General features: G+C 46.9%; 1 protein-coding gene across 1 annotated transcript in view; it reads right to left on the reverse strand.

The window, feature by feature from the left end:
• The window catches only part of VSIG10L2 (V-set and immunoglobulin domain containing 10 like 2), a 254873-nt gene that overhangs the window by 16907 nt on the left and 215142 nt on the right, over positions 1 to 22824 (reverse strand). Inside the window, exon 8 of the mRNA XM_069221495.1 lies at positions 2023 to 2145. Within this exon, the coding sequence (XP_069077596.1) occupies positions 2023 to 2145 (123 nt within the window). The remainder of the gene's footprint in view (positions 1 to 2022; positions 2146 to 22824) is intronic.

Raw genomic sequence — 22824 nt, forward strand, 5'->3', positions numbered from 1 at the left:
ACTTGGGTGCAGGTAATGGAACACATATCCACAGTGGTAAATGTGCAGTTGCCCCCTGACCCACTCCTGTGCCTGGTGGAGATCTCAAAGCACACTAAGACCCATATTTATACTTTTTGACGCTGAACTGCGCTAACACAGTTCACCGTCAAAAAGTTTACCACCGGCTAGCGCCATACCATAGGGCCTGGCTAGCATCCTAAAAAGGACGCTAGCTGGTGGGGAAGGCGTAGGGGGAACAGGTGGTTTAGCGTCAGAGGATGACGCTAGTACGGGCAGAGGCAAAATAAATGCCTCTGCCCAGACTAGCTTCATTTTCTGATATTAGAACCCCATGGACATGACTCTTTTCTCAGTTAAGACAGGAGTCATGCCCCTGGTCCAATGGCCATGCCCAGTGGACTTATGACCCCTGGGCATGGCCATTGGGCCCAGTGCCATGTAGGGGGGCTCAAGTTAGGCCCCCTATGGCACTTTGAATAAAAAAAGAAATACTTACCCATACCTACCTCTACTTACCTGGGATGGGGTCCCCCCATCCTTCGGTGTCTTCCTGGTGTGGGTGAGGGTGTCCCTGGGGCAAGAGAAAGGCACCTGTGGGCTCTTTCCGTGGACTCTGACCATGGAAAAAGGCCCACAGGTCCCCTAACGTCTGCCCTGACCCAGGCATTAAATAATGGCACTAAGCAAGCTTAGAGCCATTATTTAAGGCCCCCATCCCCCGTGCTAGATTTTAGCACAGGGGGATAAATATGGCACTACGTCCAAATCATTGTTTTCTGCACGGGAATGCCTACCTTGCATCTCATTGATGCAAGGTAGGTTTCCATGTCCAGAAAATTATGTAAACGCCATAACTTTGGCCCTAGACGTGTCTAGGGCCAAATTATAGATATGGAGTTAGGTTTGCGCTGAATTAGCGTAAACAAAAAAATGTCCGCTAATTCAGCACAAACCGAGTATTAATATGGGCCTAAATGCTTAAACACTACCTAAAACTGGTGGATCTCGTTTTAGCTATATTGAAGTGCTTGATTGCCATGGACTGGAAAGCTCCGGAGCCATATAGGTTACCCATAAGTGGGCAATGTCTGAGGTAGACAAAATAGCACGCAACTAGCAGCTGCGAGGAGGCGAGGGAGCAGCCACCCTTTGGGACACCTACTTAATCAGACTGAACGCACCAACCCCTTAGATTGCAGTGCTAAATGAGACAGGGATGGTGCTGTTCCTAGCCGCAAAAACAATTGGGTCCAAACACAAGTCCGTGCAGAGTTATTGGTGGCCTACTGCGCTCTGAAATGTCCCCTACGCCCCATTCCCATACATATATTCTCTAATTTTATAGAAATGCAAGTTGCATATGTCACGCACTACACCGCCCCCACTTTTAAAAAGGTTCATTGCCAATTTAATTTGCTCCTTAATGTTGGCTACTCTTCTGTTGGGCGCATTTTTTAATTGTTTTATTATTTACCATGGTGCCCTATGATGTACTTTTCTGTTTGTTTTCAACAACGTTACCAATACTGTGATTATTGCATTACTGTGTCTGTCGGACATATAGAGTTATCTATTGCTGCCCACTGTACAATATGTGGCTGTTTTGTTTAAATGCAACTAAAGAAATATAAACAAAAAATAACTGATGTGTCTTGCTGGGTAAACCTCTTCACCCTCAAATGAGCTCCACTTGATGGTATGATTTAGAATAAGTGTGTGCAACATAGGTTAAGGTTTGCTGAATCCATGTATGAGTTTCAGGAAAACCTCTGACGATAAAATGATGTCCATTTAGAGTCATTGTATGTAAATGCAACCAAAGTGGATATCCTGCGAATCTGGTATGGATTAGGCCGATGGTACAGAAAGGCCATTTCTCATCTCTGTATTTGTGCTTCCTTAATTTTAGTGGGTTAACACTCATCTCAGTCAGCTGAACTCCCACATGACAAGCCATTCCCATTTTGGTCTTTAGAAATTTATGTCTAAATAAGATGTTCACTGTGTTTTTTTACTCACTTGGGTTGTTTTCTCGGTTCCTGACAATGTACTGGAATACCAGAAGCATAGCCACTACAGCAACTAGCATGCCTCCAACACCAGCCCCGATGACAGCCGGATACGCATTAAAAGGAGGATCCGCTGGAAAGGAACAATTCAGATTTGAGTAAATCTTGGCTATGAAAAGCCTCTAAAATCTTTAACGTGCAAAAAATAATTGTTGTAATGTTGTGTGATCCTCTGTATTAATCTACTCGATGTAATCACTTGCATTTTATTATCATCAAGAACAAGTTAATAGAAATGGTGTACATTATTTGTCCATCCCCTACAACAAATTGGATGAGTGAGCATCAACCTGCTCGAGCGTCATTTGCTGCAATGCATATATTTTGAGTTTCTTTACAGATTCAGCATTTAGTAGAACATGACTTGAGATACTAGTTCAATCAAGTTATAACTGCAACAAGCATCAGCTTGTAAACCAACAAATCATTAATTTATCATCCAATCTTGCAATATCATTAAGTATATTATCACATTAAATGTAACCTGCCTAATAGACCAAGTTATACAATAATCATGTTTTTCACAATGAAGCAATGACAACTCAACTTGTAATGTAAATATTTTTCCATGGATGTAATTTAAATCAAAATTTAATCCATCATATCAAACCCAATGATGTCCCCTCTTTCTTTGCATTTGCCTTTAACATTCTGTTGGAAAGTAGATTATTGGTAAGGGCAGATAAGTACCTACACTCAGCAATAAGCCACTAACCCCCACTAGGTCCAGTAAGGTCTCAATAAATGAATCCCCGCTCAACCCTTGGTAGCTTGGCTACAAGCGCCATTACTTAGTTTAGGAGATAAGTCTGTAAAGCATTTAAAAATCACAAAGCAGTAAATAGCCAAAAGACAAAACAAAATAAAAATCCAACACCAATTTACAGAAATAGAGTCAAAGGTTATCTTTAAAATGACACCAAAATGATTAAAAGTGGGTAAGGAAAACCTGAGATATGAATCTTTAAAGAATTATTGTTTTCTAGCACATTGAAACTAAAAGCACCAATCTGGTCATCTGGTCCCACTAGACCAGGGCAAAGTCAAAGTTTGAGTCTGACCGAGATGAAGCCCTCCTTGGCTACAGCAAGTGGTAAGCCTCGGTCAAAGGTTTACCTTTGGACCTAGGCCCTCATTATAAACTTGGCGGTCTGGCCCGCCATGCCAGCGGTGGTGGAAAATCCTGCCATCCGGCATGGCGGCCCAGACCGCCACATAAGGTGACATAGGCCTTCCTCCACCACCAGGCTGCCTCCGACAGGCAGCCTGGTAGTGGACGGCATCATTATCCGACAGGGCAGTGCTGCTGCCCCTCGGATAATGATCCCATTTCCACCAGCCTTTCCCTGGCGGGTTTCCCCATGAGGGAAAGGCTGGCGGAAGGGGTGCTCCGGGCCCCCCTTGGGGCCCTTGCACTGCCCATGCACTTGGCATGGGCAGTGCAGTGGCCCCTGTGCAGTGCCCCATCGTGCATGTCACTACCCGATTTACAGGCAGTGATCTGCGCGGAGGGTGCAGCTGCACCCGCCGCACAGAGGCATTGACGGAGCAATGTCCCCAGCCAGGCATTCTGCTGCGCCGGTGGGCGGAAACAATGTTTCCGCCCGCCGGACCAGCAGAATGTTTATAATACGGCCGTTGGGGTCCCATGGGGGCTGGCGGTCGATAGAAAGACCGCCAGCATGGACACGGCGGTGAAAACCGCCATGTACATAATGACCCCCTTAGTCTTTTTCTTGAAGATTTTCTTCAGTGGGATGAAGTCACCAATCCTATCTGACCTCCCTGGAGCCCTCCTGAGATACGTGTCATAGGAGACCTTGGTGAAGAATTCTACCTTCAAACTTAGACGATTTTTAAAGATGGAAAACTTTGTCCGGGCCAGAGCTGAATCTTGATCCGACATCCCTTGGGCCCTCCACGGATACGCTACGCGGGAAGTCCAGGTAAACTTTTTACGTTTGGACTTTTGAAGCTTTTTCCTTCTGGCGGGGTCAACCCTACACAGCAAGCCGATTTCGATGCAAGGTCTTCTGATCACCTTTCCAGGAACCCCTGGTGAAATCCTGGAAGTCTGGGGCTCCAGAGCTTTTTAGCGGGAGGAACCTGCAAGTAAGGCCGGGTCGCGGGGAAGGTAAGCCAGCTTGACTCATCATGGCGAGTCGGTCCCTTTATTAATTTCTCCAAACTTCTGGATCTTCTTCCAGGAGGTCTTAGAAGGTCCTTTAGGAGTCCCCACAGCTCACCCCCAAGGTTCCAGAAGCTCTGAGTTGCTCCTTGAGGGTTAGGACTCCAACTCCAAGAATGCACCAGGTTCAAATCCAAAAATGACCACTAGCCACTGCTCTGATGGTTAGTTCCTTCATGTTTTGATGCAGGGGATGCTGGTTAGTTATTTTTCACCTGTAGCAAGCAGGGAGTCCCTTCTTGAACCAGTTGAAGACAAGCAACGTCCTTTTTGTGGTGAAGCCCAAGTGTGCAGCAGGTGCAGTCCTTCAGAGTGCAGTTTCCACTTGTAGGTCAGGGGTCCAGCTGGGCAGTCCTTCATCTTCTGATGTTGTTCCCTGTAGGGATCTGAGGTGTAGGTGCAACTCTGCCATATTTATCCTTGCTCCTGGGTGGAAAGCAAGGGGGCAACTGTCCAACGATAGGCATGACACTACCCTCTTGAATGACCACTTCCTGGGAAGTGTGGCAAAATTCAATTCCAAGGAACAACATTCTTTCAAAATCCAAAATGGCAGAAACTGAATTTTGGAGATTAGGTCTGGCTGATCCCACCCACTGGTGTGGTAAACATCCTTAACACACCCCTCTCCTGCCCTCTCCTAATCTAAACAAGAGGGCACATGGTTGTCTGGGTTTGCAGGAAATGGGTTAGGTCCTGTGTTGCTCCAAATGCTCTTCCCTCCTTTGAAGACCAGTTTGGCTCCTCTCCCCCATCCTGTTTCACCATCTGGAAACTGGTAACTTTTGGTAAGAGTCCTGAAACTCTTTCCCCAAACTAGGTATATTAATTTCAACAATGGCAAGTTGTTGCCTTTATTATAACAATCAGTTTGAGATCAAAAGTGCCATATCTAGCTCCTTTGGAGACTTTATTCCTTAAAATAAATTCTCCCCATTTTAGCCTATGGAGCTTATTCACTACAATGAGGGAAAATTTATTTGGCTATTTTTCCTCATCAGGGCTTATAAAACATATTTTATAAGGTTCCTGCTTATAGTTACACTGCACCCAACCCTGTGGGCACGAAGTACGTTCAATTCCGAAGTCGAATTTACATTCAATTTTAAATTAAAAGCAGCCAGCAAGGCAGGCCTGCCTTTAAAATGACCCTGGGCACCTCAGCAGTACACCCACATACATGCCCTACTATATACTAGGGGCTTATAAGTAGGTTGACATAGCCAATTATAATTAACCTAATTTACATACTTATTTTTCAAAGAGCACAGACCCTGGGACCAGTTAGCAGTACCCAGGGCACCATCAGAGTCAGGAAAACACCAGAAAAAAAGTGAAAAATGGGGACAAAATGTTAAGGCCCATTTTTCTTACACATTGGCAACATGAGACTCATCCAGGAGAAACTAGCTGTCAATCACTCTTTTGCCGTTAAGGTCCCTGCATCACTGACTCTTTTAATTTTGATTATTTGTAATAAGGGACTTATTCAAATGATAGGAAGAGAAGCATTAAGTACATTGAGGTTTCAATTTATTTGCATTCTTTGCATTTCCTATTCCTTTCATTCCATATGACACTCTACAATGTAACATCAAACTATCCATTTAAAATGTATACAATTGAACTGAGTGAGCCTTAGAACATAATTCCAACAACTATAATTTGTACAATAAGCACTTCAGGTGCTTTACCACCCCTAAATTCCTATAAACATAAATTAACCAAAATATCTGTATGATAAGACTGATCGAATCAATAAAAATACTTCCTACTTACTATAGGGATAAGTTAGATTGCTATTCAACCTCCAGTTCCAGCATATTTGGTGCAAGTACGTTCATGGGTGGATCAGACTCTTTTTAAAATATATATTTTACAGGTATATAGTAGGTATACAATTTGCTAATTAGTACTTTTAATCACATTTTGGATTTTAATAACAAAGGGCCTGATTCTGATTTTAGCAGTTGGAATACTCTGTCCAAACATGACGGATATTCTGTCCGCCGTATTACGATTTTCATAAGCTATATTGGAATTGTAATACTGCGGGCAGAATATCTGTCAAGTTTCAGAGTAACCCCATCCACCAAGATCGTAATTAGGCCCAAAGTCTGCACTGGCGATTTGTGATACAGTCATAATGGTCTACCCACTGAATCCACCGTGAACCTTAGTGCCAAAACACAGTAGTCACATTTTGGTGCAGGGTTTAGCACAGTTCCTTACAAATACATTCTTAAATTATGTGATTCAGAGGTTAAGGTGTTTCATAATTATTGATTTTACAAACTTGCACGTAATTCATTATCTCCTGCACCATTTCCAGAAGTTAACCAAAATTTAGTTTGAAGCTCAAATGGATCAAACGTTACTTATTCAAAACAATGTCACACATTTTGCACGCAGTGGAAGGCCTTTTGCTGTGCAGTGGCAGTTCACATTTCATTTGCAGATTGCCTTTTTTAAATGTTAAATTGAAGTGAAACCTTTACTTATGCAGTGTTAACAGGTGTTTTTGTTGCATAATTTAGTTAATAAAATTTCACAATTTGGTCCTCTCCACTCACATAATTATATTGTCCCTGTTTTAAATATAGGGCCTTCAAAGGCATACATACATATGCACAATACGGAATGGGCCGCGTCATACCTGAAAACATCATGATGGACCACAGACACTGGCAGGCTTGTACCTTAGCTCCACACTCTAGTGTAAGTGATATTTCGGCTTTGGATTATTGAAATAAAGGACGCACCACAGCTTTTGGTATTAAAGTTAAAAGAATATATTGGCACAGTATTCTATTCCATGTTTCCTCATTCGATTCTATAGCAATGCATCTGGTTCCCCAGTTTAAAAACTAACCCGTGCTAATTTTTCTCATCCAAATACTAGCATAGCCTTTTAATGATTAACAGAATTTGTAATGCAGTTTTATGCTGCATAATGTTTGACAGGTGTTCTTTGATGTTGGACGTCGAAATGAATTAAGGGCCTGATGTACTGTTTTCAAACACAAACCAAGAGCTTGCAGTTTACACATCAAATGGTGGTACTCACTTTTACAACGCATCCTTTACTATGCAATCTTCACCACGCAGGTAAAGTACTGGTCAGGTCTTTTTAGAGGTATCGAAAATAACTACAACCTGTGCCACTGCCATGCACAGTGATGTAATCAATTGTGCATTTCAGAAGTCATGAGTAATGTTATCATGAATTATATAAGCTGTGAGGTCATAAGAGGTCCAGTGCCTGGGCCAAGTTATAATTACATCAGTAAACTATAACTGGCGAATTTCAGTGTTTTTATGAGTTTAAAATGTACATTCTAACTCATACTTTGACCTTACTATATAATCATGTTAACCTTTGTTTTTGTAGTGAATTACTGAAGTTGTTTGATTGTAAAGTAAGCTATTATTACCATACCTAACTATAATGCCACTTAATCCTTTGGTTTTATCAGTGAATTCTAGGGTTATCTAACTATGCCGTCCCCCAGCCATGCAGAGCTTGTGACCAGGCTTTGCGTCCAATCCAGCATGAGTGGCCATCCCCCATGCTGTTCATGGCCTTCAGCCATGTGTAGTGTGGGGTTATCCGGACAGCCAGGCCTGTGACAAGGTCCTGTAGCCCACCACAGGCAGACAACTCTCCACTGATTCCTTCCACACGCTAGCCTCTTTTTAAAATGTGTTTATCCAGAGGGAATCCTACAGGATTGTGACAGCCCCATAAAATTACTTTTTAAATTTAGACCTCATTGGAGGGTCCTTCTGGGATCCCCACACAAGTGCTAGGGTGTCTGGGTAATGCTGTTCATTGTGTCAAAAATCCTCATGGCAATTGCATGTGGAAATTGCATTTTGGGATTATGCTTTTTCTCGGCTCCTGCTTGACAGATCACCCCAAAACTTTCCAGGAAGGATCTAAGGTGAATGAACTCTTTTGGAGAAAATTTTATGAAGATTCATCAAACAATGCCAAAGTTATTAGTGAAACAAAAAATGATCTTCCCGGAAATTCTGACTTAACTATAACCACACAGTTGCAACCACCACTGTATATTCTATATATATAAATATATCTGAATATCAGATATTACCACAAACAATAAAAATGTCTGGTAAAGTACAATAATGTGATACCATGCGTGGTAAAGATCAATGTATGCACTGTAAAGGCATACATCAATCAATCAATCAATCAAGTATTTTTAGAGTGCACTACCACCCGTGACGGTTTCTAGGTGCTGGTGGGAGGGGGTTGTTGCTACTGCTCAAATAGCCAGGTTTTGAGCCACTTCCTGAAGGTCAGCAGTTCTTCGGTCTGACGTGGGGGCAGAGGAAGGGTGTTCCAGGTCTTGGCGGCGAGGTGGGAGAAGGATCTGCCTCCGGTTGTCGCTCTTCGGATGCAGGGAACGGTGGCGAGAGCGAGGTCGGTGGAGCGGAGTTGGCGGGATGGGGTGCAGAAGGTGATTCGTCTGTTGAGGTAGACTGGACCGGTGTTGTGGAGCGCCTTGTTTGTGTGGGTGAGGAGTTTGAAGGTTATCCTTTTGCTGATGGGGAGCCAGTGTAGGTGTCGTTCGAGGGGGGTGATGTGGCTGTGGCGGTGGGCATCGAGGATCAGGCGTGCGGAGGCGTTTTGTATGCGTTGCAATCGTTTGAGGAGTTTGGCCGGGGCTCCTGCGTAGAGGGCGTTTCCGTAGTCAAGTCTGCTGCTGACGAGGGCTTGGGTGACTGTTTTTCTTGTATCTGTGGGGATCCATCTGTAGATCTTGTGGAGCATGCAGAGGGTGTTGAAGCAGGATGAGGAGACGGCGTTGACTTGCTTGGACATGGAGAGTGTTGAGTCAAGGATGACGCACAGTCTGGGCACCAGTTATGAGCCCGCAAGGCCTAGCAAAGCCCTAGACTTCATTTACAAGCACCTGGGGCAGCCCTGTGATGGCAGGGGTGTAGAACGGCCATCACAGGAGGGACGCAAGGCCCATTGGACATCAACGGATCCCCCCCAACACACAAACATATATTATGGGGGGGGGGCAGTGATTGTAATGTACTGAATTATTGCACCCCTCCACATTCTTACAAAAATCAAGGGTCCGGGCCCCTGCAGACCAGGTTCACCCCCACAAGTCAGAGCAGGGCCGTCTACAAGCGCATCCCATGGTCCCTAGATGGTGAGTGAAGAACCAGGGGCCCAATTAACTAAGCCGACACCTCTCGATTTTCCACATAAGGCCAGGACAGTAAGCCAAGATAAACTAAAAACCTTGAGACTTTATTCAACCGCATGATCGCTACTCCTCTGTACTATATCTACCCACAATACCTCCCTGGTTGATCCCTACTGAGTGTAATCTAATTATTGTCAGTGTCACCAGAGTACATGCTGAAGACACATTACATTACAAGATGCTTTGGCTATAGGTGTTGGTATCTTCCCTACAGGATCCCAGGTCCCAGGTCCCAGTGCATTGTGTCCTGAGCCATTTGTCAACCTGAAGAGCAGACATTTCTGGCCTGACCGGAGGGAGGGACGAGTGAGGCCCTCTGGGGGCCCTGGTCCGTATTCACCATCAGAGTGGGTGTAAAGACACAAACGGTGCTACATGAGCAATGGCCGGCACAGTTTGCCAACAACTAAAGGCAGTTAGACCATAGATCACGAGCAGCAACTCCCCGATAAGATTTGACACACCTCTGTTGGAGGTGGGATTTGGAGCTGTCATGCCCTCGGACAAACCCACTGGTAAACCCACCTGCCAGCTGCTTTCCTCAGAGGACTTTGCTCAACAATGCCCGAAACTCCACCAGCAGTAGCCACCTGTGGACGAGGCACCAGACACCCACCTTCCGATGGAACACACCATGCAGGAAATTGCAGTGGTGGGTATACGCCTATAAGGTATGGACACCAGGATATCGGGGTTGACCTCGGAATCCCATTCCCCCTGTGTGTATGATTTAGCTGGATTCCAGGACAGAGTGATGGGGCTCGACGAACGAATCACCCTAGTGAGGCCAAACTTAACCAACCAACGTCTTAAGATCAGAAACTGCAATACTTAAGAGACAAACTCATGGACCTGGAAGATAGAAGTCATAGGGATAATGCCCGCTTTTTTTGGATCCTAGAACGAGCGGAAGGCACAGATGTCAGAGATTCCTTAATGATATTATCCCCACCATTATGGGCCTTTTATTTTCACCTCCACTAGAACTCCAAAGGGTGCACAGGCTAGGCCCTCCATGCTACGGTGCTCACGGGAAGCCCAGTCTGATAATAGCCTGTTTCTTACAACATTAACAGGTGCAACAGTTCCTCACTGCAGCCCGAACTCATGGCCCCTATGACCCAGAAGGTCATGCGCTGCACTTAGCCCCTGATTTCTCTAGGGGCACAAATGAGAAATGGAAAGCCTTTCTAGTCCTGCATCCTTAGCTCCAACAACTTCCCATAAACTTTGGCCTCTTCGAACTGGCCCGCATGTGGATTACCCAGGGGGGGGGGGGCATTCCAGAGACTTTTCAGATCCCTCGTCACTGCGCAGTTTTCTGGGCGACCTCCTTTTGCAACCAATGGATCATTCCACATCGAGATCACAGGATGACCCACACCCATTGGAGATCACCCCTGTCAGGTGTCAGAAGCAGGGCAGACATATGACAGACAACATAGATCGGTATACAGGCGGTAGTGACTCTTACCCAAAACCAGTGCAGGGATAAATCCAGATCACTGCTGAAACCCTCGGCTGCAACAAATTGTCTTTAACCCACCACTTTTTCCCTGCCTGCACCTGTCTGCCCCACTGGGCCTGTTGGCAATGGGTCATCCAGCGGCTGCTATCCATCAATTAGATCGATACTCCATTACTCAATGTTTAATGTTATCATCATGTTTGTTAACTTTGTGTAGGCCTGTTCTGACTACTTTATCATTTTTGGGAGGCTGGGGAGACACAACTAGTCCTTCTTCTTTGGTATCTCCTTAGGGCCCCCCGCATAATACTGACTGTCAGACCGGGGCAATCCTTTCTGCCTATTGAGGCATGATCCATTGGTTGGACATCTCAATGCCGGGTTGGTTTACTCATTTTGTTTGTTTGTTGGGGTTCCACCTGATACTTTGTTGGTGTTTATAATTATGTGACTATCCGACAGACAGATCTCACATGTGCTTTTTCCACCACTGGGTTAAGCAGATACCCCTCTGCTTGGGCCACAGGCTGCCTCTTATGTCCATACCCCCAGACCGACCCCTGTTAGCACCACCCCTTATTACAGGTCGAGAATTCAAACTACCTTCTAGCCATGCACCTTTCTGACTGCAGATACTGCCCCTCTATGTGGCTCCCAGTCGGACCATGCTGGGACTTGCTCTCCTGGGCTGCCCTTAACTGTAGGACCACTACTTAGCAATGGAGCCCGGGATTGTCTCCTTGGGGTACCTCCTCTGGCCTCATTTCAAGTGGAGACTGAATATCTTAGCCCCCCGCCCTTTGCTGCAGCTCCGTCTATCCATAGCACATCCTTCTCTCATTATTAGAAGTTATGAATGGGACTTTAAATCCCACACACACCTGCTGGGCTTTGGACTTGTGTATGTATATGAGTATGTTCATTTGAACATTAATGTTCCTATTTTCCCCACCCGTCCTGTTATACGACACACGTCGCTCTTCACACGTGGGCTGAAGTGTGTGTCATCCCTCCTTTGCTCCGATTTCACCATAGCTGATTTTACCATTAAAATTTGCCTCTCACCTCTTTCACTCTTCCCATGTCATGGGTGGGGACCTCTGGCACGCAAGCCGAGCAGAGCTAGTTCAGACCCGCTGTTAGATGTTTTTGGACTCGTGTCAGGGCTTCCCCTCTTTGCCTCAAAGCCGTTTTTGTTCTTTTTGTCCCTTATCCTCCTCCCTTTCACGTCCACTTCTCCCCCTTTCCTTTCCTATCCATCGCCTTCTTTTTTCCTTCCCAGCTGTCTGCTGCATTGTCTTGCCCTTCCTACACTCAACCTCAGTAAACATTGGTACTTTCCCATCCCTGTGACCGAGGGACCTCCAACTAGCCCTAGTCTCTTATACTTCCCGTCACCTCTCCCACCACCTTTTCGCTTGGGCATCTCTCATTGTAGCTACCGGTTCACACAAACCTACCACTAGGGGCATACTTTCAAGGGCTTCCGACCATGTCAATCCTATCTCTGATTTATTGGAATGTTGATGGCCTCACCTACTACATTAAAAGGAAGAAGGTACTTAACTATTTGCAATCCCAGAAGGTAGACTAAGCTTTCCTACAGAAAACCCACCTCTCCTCTTCTGAATCATACCGGTTAGTCTATAGCAGCTGCCAAACAACTCTGACCCTGAACTCAGACATGTCCTGGAAATGTAACGTGGCGATCCTCTTACGCAGTTCCCTACCCTTTACCATCTTCAAAACTTGTACGGATCTAAATGCTCGCTATGCACGTGTTAAACTAAAGATCAGTAACCATGTGATATGTGTTGAATCTGTTTATGCCCCGGTAGTGACTAAACAGTCCTTCTTCCTACAGTTCAATCGTCTCCTTACAGAAATTGGGGCTGTACATCTCCTGCTGGTAGGCGACTGGAATGTGATGCATGACCATGGATCAGACGGGTCCCCTAGACTGTTGTAATGCAGCTGACAGAGCCCTACTGTCTGATATTATTCTGGATCATGGCTTGACAAATCGTTGGCGCACTACACATCTGGCAGAGCAGGAATACACCTTTCTGTCTCCGGTCCATGATACACATTCTTGACGTGACTACTTTCTGATAACACAAGGGGCGGTGGCCCCCGTAATGAACTCCTGTATGTATTTTGGGGGCTGCACTATCTGACCACTTGACTGTCCTCCTCACCCTCAACCTGGGGCTAGCCTACCCGGGAAGCAAGCCGTGGGGTCTTAACATTTCATGCTACTGCACACCTCAGGGCAAAGACCGATTTAGAACCCATGTTGCTACTAATTTGGAACACAATAGGGGCTCAGTTGCCTCAGGAAGGGCCTTGTGGGCTGCAGCCAAGGTGACTATTCGGGGGCAGCTGATGAAAGATGCGGCCGTAGCAAATTCTAAAAGACACACCCAAACAACAGAGTTAGAAAAGACACTATTGACCCTCATGAGACAATATGCCACAACCCCCTCCCCTGCTCTATGTTGTTGACTCGAAAAGGTGAAAATGGAAGTTAACACTCTGTTTACCCTAAACTACAAGCAAGGGGAGAAGGCAGGCTGCCTTTTGGCAGCCCAGCTGCAGCAGCAGGAGGCTACTTTAGCCATACCAGACATATGCTCTGCGACTGGCAATACGCTAAGCACCCCCAGGAAATTGTTAACAAATTTGCCACCTTTTACCGCTTTATATGTGTCCGACGCCGTAGTAGATCCCGCATGCCTATCTGCCTTTTTAAAAGATGTTCCCCTACCCAGTCTTAATTACGACGGCAGGAGCTTACTGGAAGGTGAAATAAGATAGGACTCAATTGCCCAGGCAATCTCTAGACTATCCTATCATAAAGCCTCAGGTGAAGATGGATTCCCCACAGAATTTTAGAAGTGGACGGGAAAGGATGTCACGTCCCTGTATGAAGCCTTCAAGAATATGACACATACTGGAACCTTGGGTCCCATTTCCAACAAGGCTTCCATAACCGAAAGAGGGAAAAGACCCCTTGCTTTACAGCAGCTATCGGCTCATCTCCCTCTGGAATGGTGACATCAGGATCCTGGCAGGAGTACTGGCGGCTTGATTACGCAAATTCAACCCCTCTCTTATCCATCACACTCAAGTAGATTTGTACCTGGCTGTTCATCCTGTAACCACTTCCGCACATTGTCACATACCTTATGGTCAGCCAGGGAGCTTCAGGAAGAGGCCCTTGCCCTATCCTTGGACACAGAAAAAGTGTTCACTAGGATTTAATGGTGGTACCTGTGCAAAGTTCTCACAGGTTTTGATCTGGGAGATGATTTTATTGCCAAAGTTAGATGGCTCTACGACTCACCCACCGCACAGGTGAACTGCGAGGCTTCTAATCGGAGCCGTTTCTCATCCAACATGGGACCCGCCAGGGCTGTCCGCAGACACCCTTATTGTTCCTCCTGGCCATGGAACCCCTAGCCACCAATATTCTTCAAAACCTGGAGATATCGGGAATCCTGATCCCAGGCTGTACTTCTGTGCTATATCTTTACGCGGATGACATCCTCCTTACACATTCCATGTTCCCTCCCAAGCTCACAAGATATCCTCATGGAATTTGCAGCACTATCAGGCTATAATGTAAACTGGGACAAAAGCGAGGCATTACCACTCTCCCGGGGCACAACCAAGTCAGACATCACAGGTCTGCCAATCTGTTGGACACTCTCTCACCATAAGTATTTGAGGATTTATATCAGCAGATGCCTAACATATTGAGCCTTTAATAGCACAAACACAATTAGACTTTGCCAAGTGGTCCAATCTTGGTCTCTCCCTGTGGGGGAGGGTTCAGGAGGTGCGCATGGTAACACTACCACACTTTACCTATGCTCTAGGTGTGCTGCCTGTGCTGACGCTCCTACCTCCACAGCGCTCGATACACAAAATCATATGCTCTTTTGTCTGGGGATCTGCCTGCCCACGTCTAACCAAGGCCAAATTATTGTCCCATCGCTCCTGTGGTGGACTAGGCCTACCCCCAGTAAAGATGGGTGCACTCTCGCTGCACCTTTCCCATTTGGAGTACATGCTCCCTAGGACGAAAGACCCCCCACAATGGGTGCAGACGAAACAGGCTTGTAACAGTGCCCGAGGGGAATGGGCATCTTCTTTGGGGGTGGGAATACAGGGACCCATTCCTGCAACCCCGTGGTGCAAGCCATAATACATTCTTGGAACGCGCCCACAAACTATTTGGGGTTGATGCTTATCACTATGAACATGCCCTGTTATGAGGTAACACAAAGCTGAGAATTGGAGGGAAGATGTTGGAATGGAGTGTATGGTGGACGGCTGACATCACACATATAGGACTGGTCCTGACAAATGGAGATTTGAAGCCCTTTGCCACACTGTGAGAGAAATTCAATCTCCCAGCCCACTAAGCTTGGCGATATACTCAAATCCGACACTGCCTCATCGGTAGCCTGGGTCTTCATACCTGGTCCTTGCCATCCTCTCTGCTGGCTTCTTATCTTCGCACATGGGGACACTACTGCAGCGTGATGTCCGGCACACATGCTTTCTTGATCCAACACCATTATTCCATACTCCTTCTCCACAACCTCCGCACCTCCTGGCAGTTAAAGCTCCACATGGAATTTGACCAGGATGATTGGGAAGACATGCTAGAACCCTGCAACCAAGAGCGAAGGAGGCTCAGATGAAGCTTTGCCTCTTTAAAATGCTCCACGACTGGTATTGAACACCTGTTAAATTAAGGAGGGCAGGCCTCCTGCCTCATGCACAATTCTGGTGCTGCCCCCAGGCCCACTGCGATCTCCTCCATATCCTCTGTGATTGCCCATCAATTACCAATTACTTGGAGGAGGAAGAACACACACTGCGGGAAACACTGCCACTGACGAACCAGCTACCATGTTCACTACTATTTCTACATGACTTTACAGGTTCTCCAGGTCTGACATACTCCCAAACTCATCTCCTTCATACTCTGCTTGCCGCGGCCAAACTCTGCCTCCTTCGACATTGGAGAACCACGACAATTCCCACGCATGGAGAATGTCTTTTGGCAATGTATAAACAGCATCATTTAAGCGAGTCATTTACAATTTGCAGGACCAGGCGGACCTATTCTGCCACACTTGGGCACCCTTTCTTAAGGCTGAAATGGACACCAAATGAAATACTAGTTCTTGCATCAACGGTTGCTTCTTCCTTGCCTTCACCTGTGACACTCTCCCCCCACCCTACCTTGTTACCTCCTCTGGGTCCTCCCTGCCCCCCCTTTCCACTACCCCACCTTGGTCACACTCCAGTCCAACCCAACTGAGTTCTATACCAATGCTCCCCTCCTTGCGGCTTCAACAGCTACCCTCTACTCATTGGGCATCTCCATTCCCTTTAATGCTATTCCTGTCCTTGTCTTATCCTGATGCAAGCCCTTTTCTTTCCTCTCCCTCATCTTTGTCACTAAGACACTGTTTTTCTCTTTTTTGTTTTTTTATTTTCTTCTTTTTCCCAATCACAATCTTGAACAATCTAGGACGCCAGGGCTATGTATTTCTTTCAGCAGGATCATGCTATCTGTGGCCTCGCATACTGTCTTCCTAGCTCTTCTACAATCATTACCCTTTGGCAACCACAAGGATATTGACATAACCCCAACAAATCACATACTATAGATTTCAAACACACCAGCCAACCCTCAAGCAGTCACGGCACAAAGTTACTTCCCCCTGGTGCCTTCTTCCGATAATGGGACCTACCCATCTGCCCCTCCCTCTACCACACATGCCCTTTTCCCGGCACCATAGTCTTGATGTCGTGTGGTTTATAATTGGAACGTGGCATCTTTCGACATACATTCTACCTGAACTGCTTTGAGCTGGTAGGGCACATACCGTCTAAGCAATGGGGCTCTCCTGACTAATCTAGGAGTTGTATTATCCCCTTCTTCCCTTATGATCCTTCTCACATCAGCCTAACTCCCCCGAGTCCCCACACTAGGAAGGAGTAGCCTGTCTATTTTTTGTGCACAGAGGTTTGGATGCTCTTTTGTACACCAAAGTTTGTATAATGTAGATGATGTTCCTTCAAAACGGAACTGAATGTCATTCTTTTGACGTCAGTGATATTATGTCATTTGTGATTTTTCTCCAATAAACAATTGTGAAATAAAAATGAGAAAGCAGATGGAACTGGCAGAAGGCAAACTGAGGAGAGTTAAGTCTCATCTGAAGCTTAGGCACATTAAATCAACTGAATGAAAGATATACAGTCCTCGGCAAAACTATGAAAAGTAAATTATACATGGCCTTTATGATTTCCAAGCCAACATCTTAAGAATCTAGCAATGTGAATTAGTCTACGTGTTTTATAACAACTTTTCTGAATCACAAAAATCATGTTGATATCAGAAATATCTTCATGATATGTCAACACGGCCCATGTGTACGTCTTGTAAGCAGAATTGCTCAAGGTAAGTCTAAGGAAAGAGTAAATGTGTTTATAGCTGTGCATAGAAATGTTGATTACTACATTTTCCCATTAAGGATCTAGAATAATGTTGGCAACCCCAAATGTACTCAGCAATAGTCCAGACTACTATTCAGAGAAACAGTACTTGAGAATTTAGCCATGTGCAAATTCTCCCCTTGAATTTTCATTGTGTACCCTACATGGTCAATTTTTAGATATGCTCAGTTTAAGATACCACATGCAGACATTCAGTTTCAGCGCTCAGTTCTCTTTTCCACAAGTCTTCCTAGTGATCAAGGACATCAATGTGCACCTCTCCCTAATTTGGGACATCTTCAAAGTCCTTCAAAGAGATGATCAAGTGGTGATGAAGAGCCAGCCCTGAATATGCCATATATGGACAACTTTAACATTGATTACATCGAGTTATCAACTAAATGAACCGCCAAGAAGCAAAGACCACAAAATCGGGTGGTCTCAACAGAAATCTGATCTCACTGAACAATCCTTAATATCCCTTCATTAGCATCTCAATGCTGTCAGCAACGTTAAGACACAGAGGCCCTCAGTCGCGAATGACGGAAGCACCGCCAACAGGCTGGCGGTGCTTCATTAGTCATTCCGACCGCGGCAGTACAGCTGCGGTCGCCCAGCCGGGTCCGGCGGTTTCCCACTGGATTTCCCCCGGCTGGGAGAATCCTCCAGGGCAGCGCTGTAAGCAGCGCTGCCTTGGGGATTCTGACCCCCTTCCCGCCAGCCTGTTTCTGGCGGTTTTCACCGCCAGGAAGAGGCTGGCGGGAACGGGTGTCCTGGGGCCCCCTAACAGGGCCCCAGCCTGCTTTTCACTGTCTGCCTAGCAGACAGTGAAAAGCGCGACGGGTACAACTGCACCCGTCGCACACCTGCAACACCGCCGGCTCCATTCGGAGCCGGCTTCAGTGTTGCAGGCCCCCTTCCCGCTGGGCCGGCGGGCGCTAACAATGTTAGCGCCCGCCGGCCCAGCGGGAAGGTTGTAATGGCACCAGCGGTCTTTTGACCGCGGTGCGGCCAAATGGCGGTTCCCGCCAGGTGGGCGGCAACCGCCGCCCGCCGGGGTCAGAATGACCCCCAAAGTAGTTAAGCAACATTTGCACTTAATTAATTTTGGCAGTGTGACTTAGGCCCTCATTATGAACATGGTGGTAAACACCGTCGACCGCCGTGGTGACGACGAACAGAAGACCACCATTGGCAGTCAACAGAAACCCGCCATATAATGATGCAAAAATCAGAAACCAACAAAAATCTCCCTGCCACCAGTCACCGCCAGGACCTTGTCGACTGGACCTCCCACCCTGCCTCCGCCAAGCACACAAACACCCCACCCTCAAAATAATGAAGCAGAAATCACTGCAGCGGTCAGTGGAAGCCAAACGACCATTGGCGGTACAGACCACCATGGGCGGCAAGTGAACCCAACAGTAAGAAATGCACACATTGGCAAGTTTGAAACCCACACACTTAACACACATCCACAACAATATAAAACACAGACACACCCCACAATCCTTTGCAATGAAATTAGGACAACTGATACAGAGAACCCTGGGAGCAGACACCGAACGGCACAATACAGAATACATACACCCAACCACACAACAGCACCCTCACCTAGTTCCACACAAGACACCATTCACAACACACACCATGGCACCCCCCAAACACCCACACTTCACAGAAAGGGAGCTAATGATCTCTGAGGTCCTGGGAGCATATCACCACACCCAGGACAGATTGGCCCAGTTGGTGTCCACCCTGGAGCAGAGTCAAAGGATGCAGGTAGCACACCACCAAGAGGACATGGAGCAGTGGAAACTGCACAATGCCACAATGGCCACCATAGCAGGTGCGCTGCTGCACCTTGTCCCAACACAGCCTGAGGCCCACTCAGACCAGGAAGCCCCTACTAAAGGGCAAGATACAGACCGGGCAACAACATCAGCAGCAGCAACTGGACATGTTCCACCATCTCAGGACACACAGGAGACATGCATCTCAACCCGTAAAGGCCAACACCAGGCACCCAAACAGTCCCTCAGGCCCAGATATGACACAGGAGCACTTGCCAAGACCAAGGCCCCCTCAAAGAATTGACTCTGACAAGAACTGTCCTCCAAGTGTCCCACTGAACCAACGACCAAACCGTGTAAAAACAATACCAAACACTGCAAAACATAGATGGACATACCACTACTGCCAACAAATGCTGCAACCATGTTGACATATTGTACAACCACCAGTAGCTCAGTTCCATCACTGTAAACTGCACAATGTAATCCCTGCACCAAATAAAACACCAGTTCACCAAATACAATGTCACCTGTCATTATGTAAAAACAAATTGAAGTATGAATGCAACTGTATTATAAATCATTTATTCTTCTCTGAGTAGTAGGAATTGACCCCCATGCATAACATGTTGTTGTGCCTACAGAATTGTCAAACTATTTTACAATAATGTTGCATGTCCTATGCAGACCTGGTCACAGTGGCAATGTCTATTGACCCAACAGCCCCCTAGATGAAAAGGCACACTGACAGTATGCTGCACAGACAGCAATCTCATTGATTAGTCCCCCATAGTTACTGGAAGTAGAGTTGTATCAGTTGGGTCCTGGAATGTACATCTCCCCCCTCCTCATCATCATCACTCAACTCTCATCCCCTCTCTGAGGAAGCAGGTCTGGATATACAGCACCCTCCTCCTCCAAGAGGGGGATAGAATTCCTCACAGGCACGTTGTGCAGCATGCAGCAGGCCACCACTGTTCTACCCACCTTTTCAGGCCCATAGGCCAGGGAACCACCAGAGATATGTAGGCAACAAAATCTAGCCTTCAAGAGACCTATTGTTTGTTCTATCACCCTCATAGTCCGTCCATGGGCCTCACTGTAATTCCTCTCTGAATCTGTCCCAGGATTCCTCACTGGTGTCGGGAGCCATAGCATGTTGAGGTAGCCTGAATCACCTTAAAAAGGGGGCAAGACAGGACTGTCAATGACAACCCTCAGTGGCAGATAGCCTGGCTGTCTGCTGTGTGGCAATAAGTGTCAGACACACCTACCTATGATCCAACCTCTGTCCCCTTGTAGTTGTTCCATATTGTGTGGCACATTAATGTTCCTTAGCACAACGGAATCATGGACTGATCCAAGGAACATGGCATTCACATGTGAGATGTACTGGTTTGCAGTACAGACCAATTGAATGTTTCTGTACACCTGGTCACTGACTCTTGGGGGGATGAGAGCTATGTGGGTGCCATTGATAGCACCTATCACATGGGGTATGTTGGCAAAGGCATAGAAGTCTGACTTGATGGCAGGGAGGTCAGCACTTTGGGGAAACCTCACATAGGACTGCAGGTGTCGTACAAATGCATTCAGGAATCTGGACAGTATAATGCTAAACATTGGCTGTGAAAAACCTGCACCCATGCCCACTGCCAGTTTAAATGAGCCTGTGGCCAGGAAATGGAGTGCAGAGAGCACCTGCACTTCAGTAGTGATGGCATGCTGATTATGATTAGCCGGTCTCAGTGCTGGATCCAGTAAGGCACAAAGTTCATGAATAGTAGCACGAGTGAGCCTGTAATTGATAATGATGTGACGCTCAACCATGGTCTGCAAATCAACAAGTAGTCTGTACACGGATGGGGTCCTCCCTCACCACAAGGTTCTGTACCTAGGAGGAGTATAGAACACATGTGAGGAACACACACACATTGGCACACAATGGTTCCTATGCAGCACTGCTGGCATGATTGTCGACGACACAAATGCATTGTATGAGTGACATAATAGCAACATGACCACAATGAGATATCAGGACTGTTCAGGTGAGCTAATGTATATTGTTTCATGCCTATGGGTGTTTGGGGACAATAGGGCCAGCATGGTGCAGATGAGATTTTTACAACTGCGTAGTTAAGGCCCAAATGTCTGCCCCCTGTAATCCACAAGTGTCGTGTTGGAAGTAATATCATACCGCAAGTGGCTGACGTAATAGCATAAGGCGGTGTTTACCATCGTGTGCAAATTCATTGGTTAATATGGTTGTCAATGGGCATTCTTAGCGTATCATGATCCCTGGCGGCGGTGACGGTGCACACCGCCGCAGTGCGTATGCGAATTCGTCACCCCAACTTCACTTGACTCCCGGATCTCGTGCATCCAGGTACTCCACTGAGTGTACTGATGTGTCCTGCCTCTGGTCATGGAAATGGCACGTGTGGCAGGGGAAAGGGCCCCGGCCTTCACCAGCGAGGAATTGGAGAAGCTCATGGATGGGGTCCTGCCCCTGAATGCCAAGCTCTACGGTTGGTCAAAGGTACAGGTGAGTAGGAGGATTGGGGTGCATGGATGGGTGTAATGGTGGTAGATGGCTGTATACATGTGTGCACGTGTGACACTGTATACTCCTGGGGCCCTGACATGCTGTGTGTGTGTGTGTGCTGTTAGGCTGTTTAAAATTTCCGTCCCATAGTGGATGTATAGCCAGCTGTATATAATGGCCATTGTCTGACCTCAGTGTTACTTTTTCTGTGTGTCCCTTATAGGTAAGCGCCCATCAGAAGAGCGAACTTTGGCAGGCCATCGCCAGGGAGGTGCGGACCCTGGGGGTCTACAACCGGCAGAGCACTCATCGCAGGAAGCGGTGGAAGGACCTGTGGCGCTGGGCGAGGAAGATCTGTGAGACCCAGCTGGGGAAGTCCTCCCAATGAGGACGGAGTGCCCGTCGGGCACTGACCCCCCTTCTACAATGCATTCTGGCGGTGGAGTACCCAGACCTGGATGGGGGCTTGAAGGCTGCACAGCAGTCACAAGGGGGTGAGTACAAATACCATACTTTGGATCCTTGATGGATGTGTGTGTGTGCGGTCGTATGTATGCTGCCTAGTGGTAGGGACTCTGACTGATGTCCATCTACATAATGGCCCCCGTAGGGAGTAGGGTTGCAAGGGACAAGTCTGCAGTACATCAGGTCCTTCAATGCTGTGGGGAATGGCTGTGGAGCAGGGTTGTGGCCACTAGTCAGGGGCATAGCCTTGTGTATAGCGCTAGGTGCTGCTGTTTGGTGAAATATTTTCAGGGTGTGTGTATGTGTGAACCAGTTATGTACCGCCATTCAGCTATTTACAAGTGTTTCTCCTGTTTTGTCTCCCCATGCCTGTTCTCTTGTGTTGTCTGTGTACATCAGCATCATCTGGCGAGGGACCTGAGGCACTGGAGAGTGGGGATGCAGCAGCCCACCTTTCCACAGAGGCAGAGTCGTCCAATGCCGGGGGAGCCAGTGGGTTGGGGGGTGAGGGGAGTCCCACGG

The sequence above is a fragment of the Pleurodeles waltl genome, chromosome 3_1 (genome assembly GCF_031143425.1).
Source record: "Pleurodeles waltl isolate 20211129_DDA chromosome 3_1, aPleWal1.hap1.20221129, whole genome shotgun sequence".
In the NCBI taxonomy this organism is placed as follows: domain Eukaryota; kingdom Metazoa; phylum Chordata; class Amphibia; order Caudata; family Salamandridae; genus Pleurodeles; species Pleurodeles waltl.